At 40.4% G+C, this 25,223-nt stretch overlaps 1 protein-coding gene across 3 annotated transcripts in view; it reads right to left on the minus strand.

The window, feature by feature from the left end:
• tafa5l (TAFA chemokine like family member 5, like) overlaps positions 1-25,223 on the minus strand; it is an 82,870-nt gene that overhangs the window by 38,481 nt on the left and 19,166 nt on the right. For all 3 annotated transcript variants that reach the window (XM_015342847.2, XM_015342849.2, XM_015342846.2), the window contains 2 exons: positions 10,676-10,825; positions 4,051-4,178 (listed from right to left, as the gene is read on the minus strand). In XM_015342847.2, the coding sequence (XP_015198333.1) occupies positions 4,051-4,178; positions 10,676-10,825 (278 nt within the window). The remainder of the gene's footprint in view (positions 1-4,050; positions 4,179-10,675; positions 10,826-25,223) is intronic.

Here is a 25,223-nt window from a genome sequence, read left to right on the forward strand (position 1 = left end):
CATGATTAAGACAATATTCACCAAAGCCTTTTTAAATCCATGACATTGATTTTTTAAAAAGACAAACAACCAACTCCATATCTGCATATAGAAAATCAATACCTTCATCCTCTGAGGCCAATAATATCCCTTACCAATTTCTCTTTCTTTTCCAATACACTCTCTTTTTATTTATGTATTTTATATGTATTATATATTTTATTTATATACAGTATATTTATATAATTATCATGATCTTCAGCATGTGTTTAATCCCGGCTAGAGAGAGTCACCCAGGATTCTTTGCTGAACCTCTGTATATATTGATCCTACACAACTAGTATAAACATCCACATTTTCCATGAACATCTGTGACAGGCCCTGTATGACACTCAAATCCAAGCTACTGCTACTAGTGTGTCTGTTCTATATTTTACTCGGTTGTTCCCCAGATACCTGTACATACAGTATCTCATTGTCTTGACAACAAATTTTATTCTACAGAAATATATGTACTGTATGAATCAGTGAAAACATAAAAGCTGAAATATCTAACTCTTTGACATTTAGTAAAATATTTAGAGATTTTGCAAAATCCCTGGTTCCATATTCTTACACTAACATATAAAAGTCACTTATTAAACTAACAAAACCTAACTGGACAGCTATGTGATTTTGACACATGGTGGACTTTGTAAACCATTTACAATGTTAGACATTATCATTAGCTGAAATATAAAAACATAAATTAAAGATGAGCATGGGGCTAAATTCCTATGGATAATGCCAGATGCATGACTTGACACACATGTCTTCTGCATGACCTCCCGTACACAGCTTCTTCCAATATGTCAGTGTGGAAACAGCTGTACAGGAGCCACCTGTCAACAAGGGCAGAGGGCCCTGAGGAGAGGATCCCAGTGATCAGGGGTGCTGTGTTCCCATATCCCTGACAGTATGGTGCTGCCTGCTCTCTGCCTTAGCACAACAGGATTTATAATTGTCATGTCTCAGGGGCCTGACAGCATGCTACAAAGACGAGTCTTCTGGTTATTGATCTGCTGTGCATTGCTTTTCAGGAGCCAGCTACGACCGTGCAGCTGAGGATTGCTGAAATTCTTGGCCCAGTCTCTCCCACTGCCTGCCAGTATACAACACAAGTACACAGTCCCCCATCCTCACTTTCATACTCACATACACTTGGCCACAGCTGCACAAGGCAGTATTTTACTGTCCCAGACACACATCTGATAACACTCAAGACCCCCCCCCCGCCTTCCACCCATAATGCTGCTTTTGAATTTCTGAATCAGGGAATCAAAGCGCCAACCCAAAGAAAAATCATTATTCATTAATTCAATTAAAATAAAACATGATTACAATTCTTACCCATTAATTTCAATGTCGACTGACTGTGATTAAGAAGCGTTAAGGACAGATGTCAGCTTCAGTTCCTTTTCTAATTGTTAAAAAATTATGTAATAATAACAACCTTCCACAAAAAAAGTCTTACATTTGGAAATAGTCAAATAAAAAGTACAGAGGTTATTCTTGCTTTTCTTTTTTGGATTTGTAAAGCTACAGGTCAAACAAATATAAAATCTGCTCAAAAACTGAAAAAAGAAATGAGCAAGTCAGAGCTCATTTCATCCTGGGGCGCTTGCACCCAAACAGTGCAGACCAGGAATAATACAGCACATCGACACACTCCAAGAGATATCCCTTGGAAGGAAGCTCATTAGCAAGAGTAGATACTGGAGAAAGGGAACATGACAGAAGATCTGAAAACCTGCACTGTTATATTTCCAGCTCTTCAGCTAAGCAGACGGAGACTGTGACCCCGGTCGTTCGAAGGGTGCCGAATAATTTCAACCAGAGCTGGAGGAAGCAGCAAGCTCTGGAACAACCTGCCAGTGAACAACCTTGCTCTGAAAAGAATGAGACAATAGGAACAATGTTCTAACACCTGTCTAGTTATGCAGTGATATATTTTTATCCATCCATCCTTTTTCTAACTGCTATATCCAATACAGTATCGGGAGGAGCCGGAACCTATCCCAGATATGATATATTTTTGTTATTATTAGACACAAAATGAGTGAGTTTCAATGGAAGGATTATAAAGTTCTTTCATATTCCAGTAATGATAGTTTTTTCTTTGTACACCATGGCATAGCTTCTGATCCAGTGTGTGCGGCATAAGGCTCAATAACTGAGACCAAGACACAGGAACATGTCACACTGCATCGTTAGTAATATTGTTTTGCTGTTTTTTTTAGGAAAAGGATGTAAAACCCTCTTCGGTCCATGGTAAAACTTCATGTATTAGAGGAGTTTTTCTTCCCCTGCATCTCAATGCAAAAAAATAAAGAAAACAAATTATACGAAAAATGTTCTAGTCTGATAAACAGGTATGCAGCACACTTAGTAGAGGTTACATTAGATAGCTAGGGCACGCCTGGCTTGGAGCTAGGCCTGAAATCATGAAATAATTGCATGGAGTGGTGGTTGCTTAAATGCTCTGAAAGGTGGGTTTCCTTAGAAAGGCAATTGAGTTTGAACAATATTTCTCATGCCTTTTTCTCCACTCAAAATGTGAGTCATTTACCATCATTTCAACTGCATGTTACTACAACAGACTAACTATGGTAAGGGTTTACCCGTGGTAAATCATGGGATTGTTGCAGTTTAGTGTTCCAATTCAAAATAAAAAAAGACAGTAAGAAACACCCCAAGGAAGCATGTTGAAAGCAAGGCAAGTGACTCCAAAATGAAGAAAAATAATGTTGTAAAACCATTATGCAAAATCATGTTATTAAACAGGACTGGGAAACAGTTTTAAAAAAGGGTTTTTCAAAATCTCAGAAACATTTGCCTAAGTACAGCAGCTGACCACATTAACCCCAAACCATTCCAGGAATTCAGTGAAACATTTTGGTCTCTATTTTTATGTTTATTGTAAGCAATTTGGCTCAACGTAATTTCACTCCAGATATTTACAGCCTCTCTTTTTGTAAAAAAAAGCCTTCTGGACTTTCAAGACCTCTGTATTTCCAGTCTAAGGCAGCATACTGCAGGTCATCGTGTATTGCTTTCCTAAAGACAGACTCTGAAAAATAATCTTTAAACAACTCAGATGGTGAAGATTTCCCTTGAGACAAGTCATTTATCTTTACCAAGAGAGCCTCCGGACAAGAGCTATAACATGCATTCAGTTAGAGCTAAAATACGGCAAAATACAGCCAAGTCACCAGGAGACCAAACATTAGATACAGTACATGAGCCTTAGCTTCCACACGCTGAGTACCTTTATAAAAACTGATGTTGTATACCAATGGAACTTTTTTTAAGCACAACAACATTGCATAAAGTATCACTAGGCATGATTCAAATCATGTCAAGGTAAAATGTAAGTGCATGATATAAACAAGTTAATAGAATTTATCTTAATTCATTTCAAATAAACCCATTTTGTGCATCTATCTGACATGCTCATAAAACATTTATGTGTGCTTTGAGTGTACACCTGTTTTTTTTTTCATCCTAAGAGGAAAACAACACTTTGAACTTGTCAGGCATCACAAAACTCATTTAAGATTCCTAGAAGTAATTTCACAGTACAGTATACAGTATGTTTCTTTTTGTGTATGTAGTACTGACAGTCTGCTTTTCCTTTTACAAATACAAGGTGCTGTAAATTTAATGTGGCAGAAAATAAGTTTTACTCTGCAATATAAAGAGCCTCTCTGTGTATGATTAAAAGAGAATATCTTTGTGAATCCATGGAGCTCACAGTTCTTTGTACAATCCTGTGATTTATCTCAGCCAAACTGGAACAGGTTTCCCCCCCCAATCCCATGCATGAATATGAGATAAAGAGTTGTTTGTGTGAGCTTGGTTTTGTGATTAGTGTTTTGTCACGACCATGTGCTAAACCCTCTCAGTTTAAGAGGGCTCCTGTGCTATAGAACTGAATATAGTTGTAGGGCTGACTGTTGTGTTGGATATAAGGACTTTCACCCAGGAAGCTCTCTCCCACCCTGACTATCCCACTGCAGGAATCCATCTTACCGTGACTGTCTTTATCCTTCCACCCCCCTTGGTGCACGTCCAACCAGAGCGGTTCATCAGCAGCCCGCAGATCTCGCCCTCTGAGCATGGCGCCATCTCGCACCACTGCTTATTCTTCACTATCCGTGCTGCAGACAGGGGGCAGAGAGGGCACCAGTTAGAGGCCGGAACCTTGTGCTGACAATCCCTTGCCATAAACCCACTGAGCACCTCTGCAGCTTAATATTGGCTGCTGTTGATTTCTTCACAGCCAACATAATTTACAGAAAACAAAATCCATACAGTACATTAGCCAAAAACTGTGACATGGCAATGGAATGGTTCACAGAAAACCCACTCGACCGTTGATTGTGTCTCGCCATGTAGCCAAGACGTGCTTGTTACACTAAGTGCAGAGGAAGGCTCCTGTCATCATAGACCATAGAGCAAAGTCTACATTAGCAGAGTGGAACAAGCACTGTGTGGTCCCAGACTTCTTCCTTACTTTCGCTGGGGAAATACACTTAATTGCATTGCATTTCTCAGCCATATGGCAAATTAAAACTCAACACACTATAATGTTATTGTTTCAGTAAACACAGTACCTGAAGTAACGAGTGTTACGGTGATGAACATTTTGTAAAATATGCAGGGGAATGTAAAGAACATGCAGTGTACAGATACAAGCAGATGTCTTGCACAAGACCATCTGCCTTGCGATGTGCTCCAACTCTGTGAACTGCTAATCTAGCCTGTCAGGCTCTGTATTTTACCTCTTAAATCCACAAACATAATGGCTAACGCTTCTTACTAATTTAATGTACTGTAAAAGGTGTTTAACTGTGTTCCTCCAATGGTTCGGATCAGGTGCATCTGCATTTTTTCGCTTTCAGACTGGACCGCTTTTTTGTGTTCCAATATCACAATATCATGGAAGGATTTAATCAACCGACAAAATTATTACAGAATGGAAGGGTCAAACAGCAACGTACTGTGCATAACATTCTTACAAAGAACTCTTTTCAGTCACATGTTTTTAAGAGCAAGAAGATATCACAGTATGTGTGATGGAAATAAGAATGATATTGTATATGTATAATGTTTTTGTAATGTGCCTTGTTAAAAAAATCAAACAGAAACTGCAGGCCGTAAAGTGCCAGTATGCATTGTCTTCAAACCACCACATAATCAAATACATAACCACCAGCTTTAAATAGGCTGAACGCTAGACTTTAGCTCAGGCGAATTAGATTTTTCATTAACATCTCCATTTTCGGCTTCACTCTAGCCTAACTCTTGAATATAAGTCATCAGGGCCGCTGACAGGAACACGGAATTCATCAGCCGGCGAGCGATTATGGCCGACTCCGGTAATAAGTTCATGCCGATAAACTGAAGTATTTTCTCTCACTACCCTGGGCCTTGCGCCTCCCAGCTTAATGATGCAGAGCTGTGGCGGCAACAGCTGGTGCATATGAGGCAAGGCCGAACAGAGAGGGGGAGGAGAACAGAGCAGCAGAAAAGATGAAGAGCCATTATAAAAACCGGGTGGGGGGGAAAAAAGATGCTGTCGATACTTATCGATGTTTTCTGCAGTCATATCACGGTAAAGGCGAAGTGAAGCGTCATGACTGAGACTGTTGAAACCCAAGATCAAATGCTTGATAAATAATAACAATCAAATTTTATTTATGCTCGCTGAGCTCGGAGATGTAAGGTAAGCCCTCATAGAAACCGCGCAAAGCAGGTCCGTCCAAACTATCTTTCCACCTTTCCCTTTTCATCCACCCCAGGGCTGCTTCTAAAAACGACATTCTGACGCCTGGCTTTGATCTCGCACCTGATCAGCTCTTCAAAGTGAATCTGAAAACTCAAATTAATTTTCTTCTGCCCTTTTTCTTTATTTCAGCATATAGAACAATCACGCTAAAACTGAAAGAACCTCCTTTGTAGTGGTCTCCTGGTAAATTGAGGAAAGACGGGGAGGTCTCAGTGTCAGCAAGTGATAAACTTTCACGAATTTTACAAAGCAATAATATTCAGAAGAGCTACCCTGTTCAGACACAAAACACATCCATAGCCTCCTTTACTTTTAAAGAACAGTACATGCCACCTGTTTTTCAAGGTTTAGAAAATGCTGTTCCAGGTAAACGACTGGTGTGATTATTTGTAAGTGCGTTTAAAAAAAACCGTTGCTCCTTTTACCTAAAGAACTGTGGGAGTCTGGAACCAGCTACACAGTCATGTTGCTGAAGCCAATACTTTCTTTCAAGAAATGGTTGGATGAGATCTGCAGATCAATTAACTGCTAACTAACAAATGAGAAGGTTGGTCGAATTGGTCTCCTGTCGTTTGTAACCTTTCTTGTGTTCTTAAAATATATTAAATATCCAGTGGGTTATTTCTTGAAGCCAAGGAGAGGTCTGTATCCCACGGTATAAAATAAGATTCCTTTTTGATTTCCTTTAAATACAGTATCCCCATGTGTACAATTAACAGTAGACCAGAAACCACATTTGTTTTCAAGAAAAAAAATCAATGTTCATGTCCATTATAAGAGATTGCATTTTTCTACAAGTGTCTTGGGAACATACAAAAATGCAAGAGAACACCACCACAATCCCAACTTAAATATTCCCTTTGAAGGAAGACGAAGAAGTGATGTGTTGGCTAGCACTGCTGCCTCACAGCTCCTGGGTCCTGATTTTGGCCAGGGTGCCTTGTGTGTGGAGTTTGCATGTTCTCCCCAGCTTCATACAGGGGCTTCTCTGAGTGGCTGTTTTCTCCCACAGACTGGACTCTCAGTCCTGCATTGCAATCTGTGCTTACAGGATAGGCTCCAGGTACGCAGTGTCTGTCACCAGGAAGAACAGGTGTCTCATAATGCAAGGAGGGGCTGACTGAAGGAAGACAAATGCTCACCTTATAACAACTGCTAAAGAAGGCTATTCCATATTGGTTTAGAAACTGGAAAATTACTTTTTCTACCATTTGATTTTTCCTATACAAAGCTTGCAGGTTCAACTGTCTCCATGGGGTCAGGAGTTTTTTTTCTTCTGGCAGGTTTATACAAAGATCCCTGCCATATTGAAATGAGCAGCCTTAGCCAACGAGAAAAATTGGTGTGTCACATCAGGCAGAAATCAGGAAGACTGCAACCATAACAGGTGCCTGTCAGCTAGATCTTGGTACACACTGATGGGATAGGAAAACAAAAAATAACTGCATTATATAATGGGGGAGTTGATTTTCATGTAACAGGGCTCTGTACAGAATATACAGAGTTTTAATAAAGTTAAGGGCCTATTCGAATATATAATGCTGCAGAATGAGAACTGCTCAATGGAGCAAAAAGATTTAGTAAAGATACTCATGAGACCATAACAGAAGTGTTTCCAAGGACAATGATAGCACAAACAGGGGGTGCTACATACAGTACACTCACTCATGTGTCCATGTTGGATTACATGGACACCCATGATGGTGGTCCTCTTTGCGAGGTCATTGTCTTCTCCAGGATCCCCATTTTTTGTGTGAAGACCATTTTTAATCACACCAAGGCCCACAGTTTGTGTGGCTGAGGTAGTTAACTACACTTGCCCTTTTCTTTCAGTTTATGCCATTCATTAAACCGCTGCCCAAGCAGTGCCAGTGCCACTTCATCTCTGTCAGACTCCTTTAGAAGAAAGACAGACAGTCCCACAGGTGATCAGGTGTGCTAGGAACAGGCTAGAAAGGTTCAGCCACCTGCTGCACACCCCTCTGAAGGCACTGTGGTGCCTGATCTGTTTACATGTGCTCTCACTGCTCCTTCCAGGTGCCTATTCTGAGAATTTCACATCTGGGACAAACTGGACACACCTGGGCAATCACCCCACCCCCTGACCTCCTCCACTGGAGTCTGAGAGACCAGCACAGGCACGGCTCGGTCACTATTGGCTTGACCTCACTTGGAGTCCTCTGCCAACTGTCCACGCCCTTCAGCGATGTAGAATTTGATTTTCCATTGCAGAGAGAAGCAGACACATACATTAACACTTAAAAAAAAGAAAGATTTCCTGAATGAATTGTGATAAACCAAAGCAAAGAACGTCAATGAAAATAGACCATTTCTGTGTTAAACGCTGCTGTCCTAAAACCTCACTTAATGCTGCAAGCTGTTTATAAATATTTCTTCCTTTATTTATTGTTGAGGCAGCGATGAAGTCAAATATGGATCATTTCCCGTTTCTAAATGTTTATTTCATCTCAATCACAAGGAACCGTGCAGGGGGAAGCATACAGATGCTGTGTGGTACTCGGTAGCCCTTCAGAAAGAGAACGCTGTCTTTGGGTGCGTGAGTATTGGCCTCCAGGAAGACGACAGAATGGAATGCAGCACATACAGTAACCAACACAGCAGGTACAGCAGCAGAGAACCGGGCAAAACAAATAGAAAAGGATATTCAACATTAACAACGAAATCACAGGAACACTCACAGCTGGTGCTGTATATACTACTCCTGTATGGCGAAGTCTAACACAGCTGGGTAAATTGTTTAATCTGCATCGCAGATTTAACTGCAGCCTGTCTTGCTTCTCTCCTTTATGTCACTCAGACTTCCAAGCTACTGGATCTAAGGCCGTCTCCCTTTCTTCAGCCTGCTAGGCTTCATTATAGTGCAATCATTAGCGTTGACAGAGTGAGTGACAAGTTTGGGAAGAGACACCAACGACAGGCAGGATAACCAGCAAGTTTCCTCCTTTTACATACTGCGGTGCCCATGCATGCTAATGACGTTCAATGTCACAGCAGTGTGCAAGCAGAAAACGCACCGCAGCTATATGCTCTATCAGCTGATGTATGACTTACGGTCAGTTACGGTCTTTCTTGTAGTAATTATGTTACAGCTCAGTCTCTCATAGTGGTAAGAACCGCTGCCTCATACCTCTGTATTCCTGGGTTAAATTATGGGCTAGTGTGCATTCTATATGGAATTTGCATGTTCTCTTTGTGTGAGAATGCAGTGACTCCAGACAAGTATTTCCATCTTGTCTGGAATCACTGCCCCCTGGAATTCACCTATTGGTTTTAAATGGGTGCCTCCCACCTTCCACAAACTTACTGAACAGGTTAATTGGTCTCTCTAAATTGTCACTCTAAAATGTGTGAGCCTTGCAATGGACTGGCATCCTGCTCAGCGTGGTGCTACCTTGCACCCTGTGCTTCTGGGATAGGCTCTACAGTAAGGGGCCTTTCTGATCACAGATGGATGAATGGAACAACTGCAGTCAGGGAGCTGGTTTACACACTTTTTTTGAACTGGAGATCTACACACAAAACAGAGGACTTTTAAAACGATTTCAGGATGGGAGTATTTTTAGCAGCTTTTATAAAGAGACCCACTTTTCTCTGCCTCTGAGCACAGAAGTTCAGTTTTAATGAACTCCCACTATTAATGGACCGAGAGCAGCAGGAGAAAGCCAATAAAATAATTCCCCACAGATGTAATTACAGACTCTCCTGTTAATTAGCTTGCAAGATTTTTTTTTAGCTTCATGCCCAGCAGGGCTTAAATGCTCTCTGATTCCCACTGGCCTGTTGAGCCGGGTTCATAACCTTCTACGTCTGCCAATCAAAATGTATTATTGTACTGGGGCTCTGCTGTGCAGGGTGCAGGTCATACTCTCTTACAGTGGATCACACTGAAAAAGAACGAAAGGCATTCAACAGACACTTAACACTATTTAATCACCAGTGAGGGTGTATTATATTATTCATTTAAACAAAGGGTCTTGTTATTGCAACAAAAATGTGCTCCTCATCAGCACAGGTCATTTTGTAACAGGACACACACATGCTTGGTTGCTTAATGAGACAACGCAGTTTGTTCGACACTGACATAAAAAAAATAAGATGGTCGCTTATTTTTAGCAAGCTGAGGGGTTCAGTGACAAGGTCAATGGATTATTAGCAAGAGGTTCCCAGTTCAGGTCTAAGCTCTGCCACTGACTCATAGTGTGCCACTCCAAGAGTATTGAAGAAATGCTTTATCCTTCTGATGAGGGTGTGAACTAATGTCCTGCACTGTGTAACGCTGTCACATCAATTGTTGGTGCATACAGCAGAGTACACCTTAGTCCTAGGACTCTGAGCACCAGAACTAGGGATTCAGAATCCTTTTGATGCTTTTAAATTTTAATCAGCCATATAACTAAGAAAATGTTTAAATTGATTAAACTGAGGCTTAACTGAACCAATAAATCCCCTCCCCATTACCTTTACAACGTGTCGACAATTTAAATCCATACTGAACATCTGCTGGATTCTGGGCCTAAGGATCAGAAGTCTTCCCAAGTCTCTGTAAACACACTAACTTCAGATACAGGCACTGGCTAAAACCATATTACTTATTATAATCACTTGCCATCATTCAAGCAGTGATTGCAGGATAACAGCCACAGCACTGAAGCTGCCATTCTCAAAGTGCACAGGGGTGAGCCGCTAGGTCTTATTGCCTATCATTTTTGTGCTTTGTATTTTGTCAAATTTTTGGTTGTATTTTGTCGTGGCCACTCACTCGAATATGAAAAGGGCAAGGTATTCCCTAATTGTGTGCATGGCTTTGTTCTTTCTTTTTAGTAAAAAAAAATAAGGGATAGGTACCGTCTACACACGCCGGTCTGGCCCGAGTGGTGCCCGCAATCTGCCCCCTCCGGCAGGCACAGCGCGCAGTCTGCCGGGCAATGGTCCTTCGCGGCTGGCTGCTGTCCCGGTTCAGCATCACGATCTCACACGTCCCCACTGCCAGCTGGCCTACACAGGAGAAGGAGAGAGGAGAGGCCAGAGTGAGCCATGTAGCATTGAAAGTCAGTAATCCATAACTGAAACCCGGTGTCAAACGGACTTCTGTTTGCTCAAGTTCTGCATCCTCTAGTCAGCTGCACGTGCATCTTATAGACCTCAATGACATCCTCAGTTGCACCTGATTAATCACCAGACGCAGTAATGCAAGCTCCACACTTCTGCTCTCTGTGCACACACAATCACTTCTGCTGTTGGTCTCTCACCTACTCAAGAAATGATCAAGTTATGGTATATTAGAGATGACACAAAGGGGGAATTGTTTTGATTTAAAATAACAACGGTTGTGAAATTCCTGATGAATGTGGAAGAAGTTTGTGTTACAGCATGGCGAAAGGTTTAATCATTTATCAAATGCGAACATTTAGCTTATTTCTTGTTTAAAAACTCTTTATTGTTTTCCACTCGCAGTGTCAATAAAGAGGGACACATTCCTGCACAGGTGAAACCATCATAAGGGGAAACTTGATTCCATCATAAAAAACACCCTCATCCAGGGAGTCTTATAGGGCAACTTAAGACTGGTAGCACTTGTAAGTTACTGATTAATCATCCAAGAAATCTGAAAACTGTGGTCCTTTACAGTGAAGAGTATTCAGATTTTAGTTTCAGATGACCTCTAAATTACTTAACTTAGCAAATCTCTTGTTAAATTGATTACGTCCAGATATTTTGAAATCTTTAGAAATTGATGGGTTTCCTACCTGTACAACCTGCTAAATGGGAGTACTCTGGGACTAGGGTTGGAGACCCTTGGATTATGGTATGTTGTGTTAGCACATTTCACAGCAATAATTAGTTTTTTTGTGCTACTGCTTCATTTCAAGTGAAAAACACAAAAAAAACTTTCTTGACATAACAGCTAATTACATGAAGAGTACTTTGCAAATCCCAGTGCAGTTCCATTATATATTCCACCAATTAAATGTTGTGAAGGATTCTTTTTATAACATTCTTCTCCTTTTCAGTCCTTGTTATCCCACTGTTTTCATTGCAGCTGAGCTCTCATTGACTTCACTGAACCCTTAATTGAGCTCTTACCTTAATTAATTAGACCATTTCAATTGTGTGCAGCACTCACACCACTGAAGAGTTCTAATTTGGCTACAAAGTCTTGCAAGTAACCCTTGCAAGAAATCAGTAACTTCTTAAGAAGCTGAAAACAATACAATTAAGCTAGTTATTACTTCAATTAGGGGTTTAATTAAATCACAGTGAGCTCTGCTTCAATGAAAAGCTGTAAAAGGGGTAGGACTGTGCAGTCCTAGTGTTGAAAGATACACTAGGAAAGTAAAGTTTTGTGGAAGGAAAATTCTGTGATTCCCACACCAGCATTCGCCTGGCTATACAGTACAGTGCAGGAACCAAAAGGAATTTCTCTCCTACAGGTTTATGCTGACCTAATTCTCCAGTGTCCTCACATTTTCAGCTGACTCTCATTATACTTACTAGCTAGAAATGTTTTCTCCATATCATTTTTCCCCTAGCTGTGTAATCTAATGTGACAACTTTGTAAAACCCCTTTCCTCTCCGAAAAAAAACACCAGACACCGCAGGCAGCTCCTGGAAAGCTGTACTCAGTCTTTGATAAAAAAATGTATTATGCAGTGTAGGAGAGGCCAAATCCCTGGTGCCCACACGTACCTGGGCTGACAATATTTTTCTTTGAACCTGACTAAATGCATGATTACAATGAGGCTCGGGTAGTGAGGGCAGGGCCCATGGGTTCTGAAAAGATTACAGGATGTCATTGACCCCAACAAGGACTGCATATACAGCACTGGAACATGAACAATGTTAATGTTTGAGCATTCTGAAAAATAAAACAAAGCTTTCTCAATAATATCAGTAATGTCAATGATACAAAGGTAAAAACAATACTAATGAACAAGGGTTTACAGTAATGTATACTTCCTCGTAGGAATGAGAAGCTACTTCAGAAGATTATCAATGAACATGCTCTCTCATGGGGAGCACTAAACTCTTTTTCTGACTGTTCAAGCTGAGCTTTGACTACATTAAGGTAGCATCCAATTAATTACCAATTAAATCTCCCCGTGAAGCCTGTAGCATCATGGCTTTCTAGGACTGCTGGCCCTGCTCTCAGGAAATGCTCAGAGTGAGCTTCCAGCCTCTGCTGCTCTCTGTCAGCTCATACTGCGGCTCTGAGGCAAACTGAGGCTCCTCCAGCGGAGAGCGCAGCTCAGAATACTGTCAGCCACAGTGAAAGAAAAACCATCCTGTCGGTCAGGAGAAAACACTTCTAATGCAGAAAAGCAGTGTAGTCGCCTAGAAGCAATTAGGAGCCGGTGGAAATTTTAATATGCACATTTAATGAATTGTAAATACTAAAGGTCATGGGAAAGGCAAAAGTTTACCCTGTCTAGCTGTTCTCCCCTCATGAAATGTCACAGATGGATTTTATTGTAAAACAAGGAGAGAGACTGACAACCCTGGCAAGAAAGAAACCGAGGGCCACTTCTACCACAAGTGGTAGTGCTGGCTCCCTACACACTGCAGCTGTGATTTACTGCTTTCGAAGCAATCACACCTTCTCCACATAAACGGGACTGGTGCTAGGCACAGAGCTAATTAAATCACTGAGGATATTTAAGCAGCAACCGAAGGAAAGTGTGCATTCTCTCTCACTCATTCTCTCTCAACGAAAAAAAAAACAGTAAAAGGATACAAATTGATTATTCTTTTTTTCTTGCAGGTTCCAGAAGCATCTCATCTCACATCCAGTGAGAGGCCTTGACTGGTTCCACAAAACAAAACTGTGAATGCTCTGAAACAGAAATCCCTGCTGGTTGGGTTTAATTAGCGCCAATGGCCTGGGCGGGCTGTGGAGCATCGTCGTGTTTTGGTTTTGAAGCTCACAGCCTGTGAACAGAGGTGCCTCTCCCCTCCCCTCACCTCAGCACAGTTTTACACCACTGAGCTGAGCTGACGCCCACAAACTCCCCCACTGCATGAACAGCAAGAACAGTTTCTTCAGATGTTTAACATCTTCTGTACAATCCTAGTCTAAATCTTTCTACAGGTAGTTTAGAGAAAGGTTTACCTATGGTTCTGATGTGCCTTGACTATGAGAATAAATAAAAAGACGTTGTATTTCTAAAACACAAAACACAAAGACAAACAAAAACATACATGGATAAAATACAAAGCCTCAGAAGATTAAATTAATTAGTTACATATTTTAAAAAGGTATCTTTGAAAAATACCCTGAAATAACAAATGCACACAGTCCTAAGGTCTTTAATTGTTCTGGGAAGCATATACTGTAGTTGGAATGTACAGTATGGTTGGCATTATAAAACTGCCACTCTTGCAGTGAAGGCTCGTTTTACATAGTTTAAAACACATGTCATCACTGGATCTTACGTGGTGAGCAGGAATGTGCTCATGCAGTAAATACTTCAGCTAATCAAGGCCTTAAGCCTATATTTTTATAATGATCCTTATATTTCACTGTGAAGTGGTGTAATCTTCTGTTCAGGACTGGACATGTTTTGAAGATTGAAGCTACTGGTTTCTTCACAAACTGGAGCTGATTTAAAACTTTACCAGAAACTCTTGCTGGTTAATGCATTGCAATGATTTAGATGTGAGGAAATATATATATATACGTGAACTCCCGATGCAGACAAAGCGGATCTTTGCCAGTCAGTATTTCATAAGTGAAAATAAAACATTGTAACTTTTCCAATACAAGCTTAAAATTGCAACAGAGCAACCAAAATGACACCAAGAATTCTCATTTCCCACAAAGCACAATTATTGCCATCATAAATCCCTGCTTTTAAATTGTTTATCTATATTTATATTTTAATGCAAGTATTGATGTCATTGAAAGATCTATTTTTACAGAAAATGTCTTTATTCCGTTTATTGGGACTTCTAAATGGATACATACCATACACACTACTAAATACATTAACATTCTTCTCAAAAGTCCTGAGTCCTGACATTTTAAAATGAGCAGCCTGGACACAGACATTTTTTTTAAGTAACAAAACAAACGTTACTTCAAAAATACCGTATGCAGTATGTGGTTATATAGGATGAAGAACAAATGAAGCAGGTGTTGCATTCTGAGCCTGATTCACATGCTTATGTAAAACAGAATACAGGCTTTAAAGTTCTGTATGCAGATATGGAAAATTCTATATTGTCTGTAAGGATGCTTATGGGATCTGAGCATGTAAGAGCTTTGCACAGTTTGATCTGTTCTGATTTAAATTCAGCAACACCCCTCCATTGTGGTGTTTTCATAGTGTCAATGGCTGCTTAAATAAACCCATTTCAAAAAGCTCTCTAAGTCCTGCTAATTGAGCTCTGCAGCCAAGCCTGAGTGATGGGTGAAAGAAAATTGTAGCTCATTAAACTAGACTTCACGCCACAGATATAAAGAATGAAATCTACCTAAATACATAATAGGTCAGTCCAGCTTATTACAACAACTAAAAGGTAGGCATAAAATCCTTCTTATTTGCAAAGGTACTTATTAAGAAATCTCAAAATGACTGCAACAACTTCAACAAACACTTTAAATACTATGTACTGCAGAGACAGGTAAAGTCTTACAAAGATGAGAGGGCTCAGACTGATACCCAGAGCAAATGAAGAAGAAAAATGGGGAAATCTACATTTTTTTTTTACAAAACATTCCCTTTTCCAAACAGTGCTGGCTGAAATCCTGGTTATATCATTAGTTGAATAGGTTTCCCCAAGTTGTGCAAAACAAACGTCTCATTGGGAAACATGGGTTTGTGATAGCCAGGTAATGTGTGCACGATGACTTCATCACTGCTGTGCCATGACAAGAGATGAAATGTGGATTGATTGAGAAGTGGTGATGAATTATTGAGTGTGTGGGGTTGGGGGTTGAAAACAATTGCTTCTTCCAAAAAGGTCAAAACAAAACAGAAAAGATACAATTTTCTGTTTTTGATGACTTACAAATATATGGATTACCCTGCGTAGTGACAGTACAAAAACTTCAAATGATTTCTGATTTCCCATAAGTTTATATCTCTGCCTTCAATGGCACAAACGTAAAAATGATACACAAAGATTAGACAGTCTCACCAACAATTCTCTCAGCAACATGGAATGACTCCAACTTTCTGCTTTTATTGACAAATCAAAATATATGATCAAAATATGTTATATAAATATATCCAAATGTTGGGGATATTTAATGAGCTGTTTGTAAAATTACATTTCTTCCATGCTTTGTATAAAACTAGCAACATTCTGGTTGGAAGGAGAAACAGCAAACTTCAGTGTCTGCACCAAACCACAATTCGTTCTTAATTAAATCTGGCACAACAATTGCTTTTCTACAAAACTTCAAGGGGACACTTTGAATCAAGGGGTGCTACAGAATCTTCCTTCTTCCTAGCAAGGATCTTCTTAACAAAGTATTTGACTGTAAAGGCTGATAAGGTGGCACTCCTCTCTCCAGCTGACACAGTTAGATGGGCACTGAATTGGTTGGCTTTTATTAAATGGAACTTCTAAAACACTGGTTATTATTAAGCGAGAAAGCCATTTTTATTTAATTAGCGTCCCCAACTGGTCCCGATTCAGCTGCACTAACTGAATTAATGAACATTCTTTGACAAGCTTTGGTCAAAAGCTGCTAACACAGCAATTAATCAACCACAGCAGTTCCACATAAATGACCACTTTTTTGCATCTCATACTGAGACCAAAAGGAAGTGTATTTTAATATAAAACCTTCTGTCATTATTAAAAATGGTTGAGTGTTCCCCCACTGATGCCTCTGTTTATTAATATGTGAAAAAATATAAGCTGTACGGATGCAAAGGCTTTCAAATAAATTGTTACTGGTCATGGTGAATTCATATTTTCCTGACAGATAATTTAAATAGCATTTGATTAATTCATATTTTCCTGATATTTTAAATGGCACTTGATTACAAAATCCTTAAAATAATTCCCTGCCAAAATCAGAACCTTCAAAGCACAAACTAAGGTAAAATGCATTACAAATTTTACATGTACTCAGCCCTGCCTTTTTTAAAGTGAAGAGCACCGGGAATTGCAATGTGACAGAACACAGCAAAAAGTGGCACATATGCAGTACATACACAGCAGCATCACAAAGCAAGACTCACACAGGCCCTCTTGTGCCTTCTAGACAATCATACAGAAGGAGGATGTACATACCAAGGGTACAGTACTGTTGGTAAAGCAGGGCAATAAGAATTCTGCCTGTTCTCTACATCAAGGATATATGGTCCTGCACAGCCCAATTGCTGTAGGTCACAATTAAATGACCAATTTCTAGAGACATGGAACAATTCCACTGTGATCAATTAGACAATTGATTTGTTAAATTGTGTAATGCAAAGATTTTTAGGACTAAACTTGGTGTACTCTTCAGTGCTCAAGGACCAGAATTAACCCATAACTGCACAGATCACCTGTTTGATTCATCAATAATCTATCGGTGCTACCAATCTTTAAAAAACAGCTGGATTGGGGCCCTTCAGGACCACTGTTGAAGACGCATGCTGTACAGTACATCATGCAAACTGGATTTGTCATCAGACCAGAGGTTTCAGCTAGGAGCATCTTTCTCAGTGATTTCTCACATGTATGGGACAGCCATCCACTAAATCAGTAACCAATTATTAGATGCTAAACATTCTTATAAAGCGGAGGTATTTATTGAGGTGCTGCACAGTCCTCCCTCATATAAGGGAGACCTTCCAATCTCTTCTATCACCATCATTTCAAGACTCATACACTTCAGACAGATGGAAAGGGACTTTGGTCACATAATCTGTCTTCCCTCACGGGTGCCTTCTGACAGATCCCTGAGGACAGCTGCCTCAGAACAGCTTTCCTGAAATTCTAATTGCACAAAGGCCTACCCGTCAGTCCTACTCTTGACATTCCAATAACCACACTCTGAAACATTTCTCAGAACATCAGTACCATTGCCAAAACAGCCCTCACTTTGCCTCATCTCTCTGTCACCTCCAGATAAGGTGCGGGTCTCTCCTTCAGTCAAAACTGTCAGGAAACACCTGACATGGGGTAAATCTATAATGGGTGTCCAATGGTTGGCTCCACTACTATAAATCAAAGGTCTGTGCTGGGGCACAGTGTAGGTTCACTGGTGTAAACCCATGTCAGTAATATCAGCTGTGGTCCTGTCTAGTGTCCTCTCAGGCCCTTTGAAACACCCATTAGAAGTAGAATGTCCCAGCCAATCCTCTATAAAAGTTTTTGGATATACTGCTTAATGCTGTGTGAGAGCCTTAGTCTAAATCAGGAGCTATTATATTAATTTTACAATCTTTAACAATTTACTCTGATTCACATCTGGTGTTTCTACTCTTATAAAAACCTGGTTGGTAACACAGTTTCAAAGAAATCAAGCTTGTCATGTACAGAAGCAATCTTTAGTTTACAATCATCAGAATCTTAAACAGATATAAGACTTTAAAATAAATGCCACAGAACCCATTGAAACATTGGTAACAAGCCTGGTATTCTGACTAAATACTGCTCCGGGTCTTGTTTATTGTAGCCATCCCAAAACAATTACCCTCCAAATTCAATGATGAAATAAAATTTTCACTTTGTATTTATATGATGACTGAAGGATTGAAGTGGGTCCCTTCCTATAATGTACTGTATGTGAAGCACTCTAGGATCCCTTGTGATGGAAAGTGGTATGTATGCATATGCAAATAATTATTAATTGCTTATTATAGAAATGTTCTAACTACATTCATGGAGGAGAGATTGCACTGCATAATTTTATAACAGGCTGTTAAGTAGAGGTATTACAGAAACATTTCAAAATGTTCTGAATTCTCGTCTGCCTTGGTTAAACTGCTTGTACCAGACTGATAGACACACAGATCGTACTGTACGTATATATAATGAGAATCATCACAGGAACAAAACAACATCCATGGCCACCTGTCTTAGTCTGCAACCTGCTACCAACAGTATTTCCTGCTGCCTAAAGGCAGGCAATAAAGTCAATAAGCATGTGACAGAAATATAGAAAATGCCACAACTAGCAGTTTCAGATATTCCTCAGAAATCTTCAGATACTGTGTAGCAGGAGTGCCATTTGCACTACTGTACTGTATATCTCCCACTCTGCAACCTGATGACATCATCACAAGCGTATTATGGCAGATGGAGTGGGAGATGACCTTTGCCCCCATACAGAGCTCCCATCATCACTAGGCTGGATGAGCATGCCTGCCCAGCCCTGAGCTTCTGCTATTCCTTGGGAGGCAGGACAGGAGGCTCAGGTGCAGTGTAATTTGTTGTGCAGCAACTGACCACAGCTGTGGATTCTAGGACAGCTCGCTGTTCAGCTCTGCAGGAACATGAAAGAAGTTATGGGGTCATGTCAGACTGAACACTGCTGGCCCAGGAAGCATTGAATGGAAAAGATACTTTGTGGCTTTAAGTCCTTAAGCTGTCTCCTGTGCCAGTATGTAATTATTAATCATTGTATCATCATACAGTATATAATAAATATACAGCACTGTATAGTATGTGTGTGGCATGTTGTAAAAACATTCTTTCTATCTGCCTCAGTCGTTGTGAATTTCTGGGAATTTCCTCATATTCATAACACTGGGTGATATATAAATATAGACAGACACGTGTCTTACAGGAGTGTCAGCAAAAGAACTTCCCGCATGAGTCAGATTATGCCATTAGCTCTGATCCCAAGCACTTCAGGTCCTGCAGGCAACTGGGAGGTTTGGGTTTTTTTTTTCCTTTTGCATTTGTTTAATCTTTTTTGTATAAAACGTTTGCATCTTCACTGTCTTAAAACAGACTTAGGGTCATGATCGGGCTATGGAAGCAATGATATTTCAAAGTTTAAAATTTGTCCGCCAGGCTTCCAAATGGCAGAAATGGCAAGGGCGTTGGGGTCTGTACTTCAAGAGCCTGCACTTGGGTCACTTTGCTAGATAACTGTAACACCAGGATTTACCAAATGGTAGCACATGGCTGACATGACAAGAACCTCCTCACTTTACATGACATCCATCACAAAAATCATAAAGAGCCAGGGAAAAGTAAAAGCCCTGAGTACATTCTTTTAAGAACAGTTACAAGTGATAGGTAGTTCATAATTAATAGATCCAAGGATCTCATCCAGCCTTTCTTGAAAGAAGCCAGGGTATTGGCTACAACAACACGACTGGGTAGCAAACAATTCTTTACATAAAGATGTGCCTTCTGCTTTCAGTTTTGAATCCAACAATAATTGGGTGATTTAAAAATAACTGTTAAATATACATTACAGATTTATTTGCCTAACGCCTTAATCCAAAGTGGCATTGCTCCCATTTATGGGCGCAGAACCCAGTAATGCTCCAGTACACATACAGTATACAGGAATAGTACATATTTCAATTTAAACTAAAGGACATAACTCAGAGGAAATGAACTCACCTCTCTTCCTCTTCCCCACACTGTACAGACTGCCCTTCACCGCAACTCAGAAAACTACTTTTCCTACACAGAGCCCTCCAGAAAGGATTTTTTTTTATTCTGCCCAACTCCCATTAACACACCCACCCATCATTAATCTTCAAAATCTTACATCTGCTGAGACTGTATTATGTTTAGATTTAGGCATTTATGTCACTACTAATTTCTGGCCATCAGTTATTCATAATACTGAATATTTTTGATAATGGCATGAGTAATTGTAATTTAAATGGAGAGATAAACGTCTGATGCCTTTCTCTCAGTACATGCCCCGATTATTTTTTAGCCTTCATGGGTGGTTGTGCCCCTTGTGATAAAAATCCCATCCACATGCTTAAAGGAGCACAACAGATGAACTGTTTCTTGTGATAAGGTTTGAGGAAAGCTGGGGAGGAGGGGTTGAGGAAGAAAAAGAAAATAAGACTTTTTAAAGTGCCCTTAGCTAAGACAGCAATTCAATCACGCAGGGTAGAGTTAATTGATATGACAGGAGTTCTCTGCCATCTAATTCCAGCAGGGCAATTGCCCTTATCTCCATTTCAAGTTACAAATCTAAATACGTGTGTGAAAAGTGTCTGAGACAAGGGTCGGAGACATTTGGTTTCAATCACAGCTGACATCTAAAGGCCAGAGTGCTCTTGTTCAGTGAAGTAAGCCCTGGGCTGCTCAAGCAAACTGTCTATGCCTATGAGCACTGGGCATATTTTAAATTCTCCACCACCTGTACACCTGCACGCAAAGTAACTTTAGTTACTCCTCTCTCTGGATTTGCGTTGTGTGTGGGAAGATTTCTTAAACAACACAACTCTGTGCCTGCTTGAGTGGGTGGGTGTTGTGCATTTGCAAAGGTGTGATCATGAACGTTTTTGTGCATTCGGCGTAAACATGTGTCTGGATAATTCAGCAACGTACACCTACATCCTGTATGTGCACCTGTGCGGAATCTGTTGGGACTCTGTGCCACCTAATGGAATTCAGCAACAAGCCTGCTGCAAGCCATGAAGTGAAAGAAGAGTATTTTTAATCTGCTTCTCAGGGGCTACACAGACACACTGCCCTTTTCAGGTCTGCTAACGTCTTTATACAAACAATTAGAAGCTATGGCAAAGCTTGCAATACATCCATTCTTTTGTGTTTTCATAACTTTGTTGTTAATAAGGTTGTCACTCATTATTGGAACACCCTGAGGCCTGATTAAAACAAAGCATTCACCCATCGGAAAGTCAGACATTTCTACCCCAGATGCTGTGGCTGTCCCCTTTAGTAAGCGCATCATGTGTGTTACGATCCCTGCCTCCCGGCAACGGAGGAGGCAGAAGTAGGCATAGCCCCTATCCATCAGTTCACCTATCAGTTTTCCCATTCACCACCACACCCCCGTCTCATCCTACTTAAACACCTGTCCTTCCCTACCTCGTTGCTCAGTATTGGTTTTCCCTTTCGAGCTTCCTGGTTGCGCTACTTCTACTCGGTGTTCGTCTTGGCTTTCGGTTTGCGGTTTTTCCCTCAGGACTTCGGCTTTTCGGATCTCGGCTTGGATTGGTTACTTTCGCTCTGTTTTGGATTACTGGCTACCCCTGGATTCTCGGATTGCTCTACGGACTACGACTTCGGATCTCGCTTCGGCTTCGGTACTCGTTCCCTTTCGGATTTCTGGCTTCCCCTGGACTCTCGGCTCGTTCCTATGATTATGGTTTGCTTTCGGATTACGACTTGGTTTTGTTCGCTCCTGCAAGTGGGTTCACTCACTGGTTCGGTCCCTCTTACCGAACCTATAACAATGTGGTGAAGGTGACCCCTGGGCCACAACAGGTAACCCAGAGACAGCACTTCACCGCTGTAGGTTTGTTATTCACAGACCCTTCTGGGTGCCTGTGATGTAAAGGTGGTCCCCTTGCAGGGCAGCCTTGCACAGTCCCACAGCCAGTCCATTCCTCAGAGGTTCCACTTGTACAGTCACTCCAGTTTTTCCTCTCCAATGATCCAAATCATCAATCTTCGGGAAAAATATCAGGACGGACAGAACGGGAGTATTCCCATTCCAGGCTCCAAAAAAACCTCATAAATAAATATTTCATTATCCTGCCCTGGAACACCCTGACATGCTTAACCTGGCTTTGCCATATCCATGTCAAGTCTCAAGAGGCACATCCGGGATTGGTGACTGGTAGACATAATGAAGATTTAATTGAACCCAGGCTGAGTTAAAGGTGACAACGTGGTTCGGATTCAAGGGAGACATAGCTTGAAAGTGCTTTCATTTTGTAAGCACAGCAAAGATACCAAATGCAAATGTGTCTGTTCTGTCAAAGAAGGCAGAATAGAAGTGCAGATTTAAAAGAGATCCAAATGGAAGTACACCAGATCTTTAATTATTATCTAAAAGCAATGCCATGGCAGAGAAGGAAAGATACAGTATACTGCTGGACACGCTCTGTTAAGCCTGTGACTGCCAGGATACAGCAGGTTCATGTGCCACAGTAAGCAGCTCTCTGTGGGCAGCATGACCAAGTTCGCAAATCAATTTAAACACCCTGCTGATAACACTGGCTCCTTCCATGAAAGCCAGCAAAAAATAAATAAATATCAAATAATGTCCATTTGTAGTTAGTGGCACTGATCAGTGGCTTTTAGGAGCAGGTAATAAATTTCTTTAATGGCACACTAACCATCATGTTCGGATACACTTAGCTACTCAGCATTCTGCAGCAGAATCGGCATGACCACCCGACCGTGAATTCCATTTGCATATCCCAATGTAATTTTGTTCAGGGCTAACCTGGAGGACGGTGGAGTGTGTTCCGGATTTGTCCTTGTTTTGGGGGTCAGCCAGCCACAAAGGCAAATGTTGCTGCAGTCTGCAAAAACACTGTGCTTGCAGAGCAGTGTGGACTTACAGCTCCAAGCACTAAGATGTAAGGCCTTAATCACCTTCTTTACCTCTTGCCATCTTGAAGAACAGTATCAACCTGGAGATGATATGCTGCATAGTTGTGTTTCCCCTAGCATTCAAAGTTTTCATAAAGAATTTGTTTTGAACCTCAGAAAAAAAAAACAGAAAGCCCTTCTAACTGGCATAATGATTCACTTCATTTCAAAAATCCAAGAAGGAAGTGCTCAACAAAGGATATTATGCAAAATAATTAACAGGGCTGTATAAGCCTTTTTTTGCAAGTTCTATTAAACAAATACAAGGTCCAACTTTTATACTGCATTCTGTGAGTTCAAAAGAAGAATAAAATTGAGTCTCAAAGCTCTAGGTTTTTGACATATACTGTAGGTTTGTAATATATGAGTTCCCACTAACCCTGTAAACTTAAAAACTACCCATTTCGCACACCTTTTCAGAGACCGTCCTTTTATTAATATATTAATAAATTGTTGGTGTTCTGTCATAGTTCTAGTGCCATCTGTATGTCAGATGTGCCCATTGTAATACAACAAATAGTGGTCAACATACTGATTAAAGGTAACAGACCCTATCTGCACTGTACTACACACAGTTAAAGACTGCAAGGCTGAAGGAACAGAGCCTTTTTAGTTTTAACAGATAAAACAACAGGGTGACTCAATACAGGAGTTAAGTGCATTGATAAAATCAACCCAAATGCCTTCTTCAGAATCAACACTTGAAAAGTGAACTAGAGTGGAAATCTTCTGGAAGTAAATGCAAAATCAAGATCAGGAAGACACTTCTTTACCCAAACGGTTGTGTGAGTATGGAACAGGCTGCCCTGCCATGCTGTTGAAGTGGATACTCTGGTTTCTTTCAAAACCTGGCTGAATGAGATCCTTGGATCAATTAGCTACGAGCTACCAAATGGGCTAGATGGGTCAATTGGTCTCTTCTCCTTTGTAACCATTCTTATATCCTTACATCAGCAAAAAGCATTTGAGTTATTTTTAACTTTATTGCTTGGCACTCTCATTGAGCTCATTACAATTAGCAGATATAAACAATGGTCTTTAATTGTGAAATACAGCCTCAATCTCATGCAACTGTCTGGATGATTCGGCTTGGCTCTGACAGCAGTGTGGTTGCTAGGGGCAGTCCCACAAGGATATGGAATGCCATCAGCTAGAACTGGGGTCATTGGATTAACCTCCTGGAGTATCTCTGTGGATATTACTGTCAGGCTATATTGCATTATAATAGTCAATATTATTGTCAAACTTTGGATGCTTAATGCTACGGTGCAAACAACAAACATCAATATATGTATTTTCACCCATGTGTTCCTTTAGATAGGTCTAATTGGAATACTGTGAAGATACAAAACAAAGCGTCTCAGAAGGTAGCAGTATGTTAACAGCAGACATAAATGGCAATATCAGAAAAATCAATTTCTTTTGTTTTAATTACTATAGGGCAGCTTGCCTCTTGAAAGAAAAATTCCTCTTCTGTATACAGTGATCTGAATTTTTGGTTTAACATTTATATATGACTAGCTTTTCAGTTTCAACTCGCTGAAAAATTATTTGGCAAGTATTTGTTTTTTTAATGAATTGCTACTTCGATAGACAGTTTTATAATGTAGTCCTGAAGCCGACGCAATTCTTTAGTGGTTCTGTAGTTCACTCCACACACAAGATGGAGAGCCAGTTTAATCAGCATTAATATAGTGTATTAAGTTAACATAGCTTCACTTAGCTGGCTAGAGTTTAACATGAATCCAAATAAGAACTTGCACAGTAAAAATGTAAAGACTGTTTACAAAGATTCAGACATTAGTTTGAATGATAGTCCAGAACTTGTGATTTGAAGTTTTCGAAAAAAGTAAACCAGAACTGCATCCAAATACTTTGGAATTGAAGTGGGATCTCATGTCAAAAG

This window comes from Lepisosteus oculatus, chromosome 5 (genome assembly GCF_040954835.1).
Source record: "Lepisosteus oculatus isolate fLepOcu1 chromosome 5, fLepOcu1.hap2, whole genome shotgun sequence".
Classification (NCBI taxonomy): domain Eukaryota; kingdom Metazoa; phylum Chordata; class Actinopteri; order Semionotiformes; family Lepisosteidae; genus Lepisosteus; species Lepisosteus oculatus.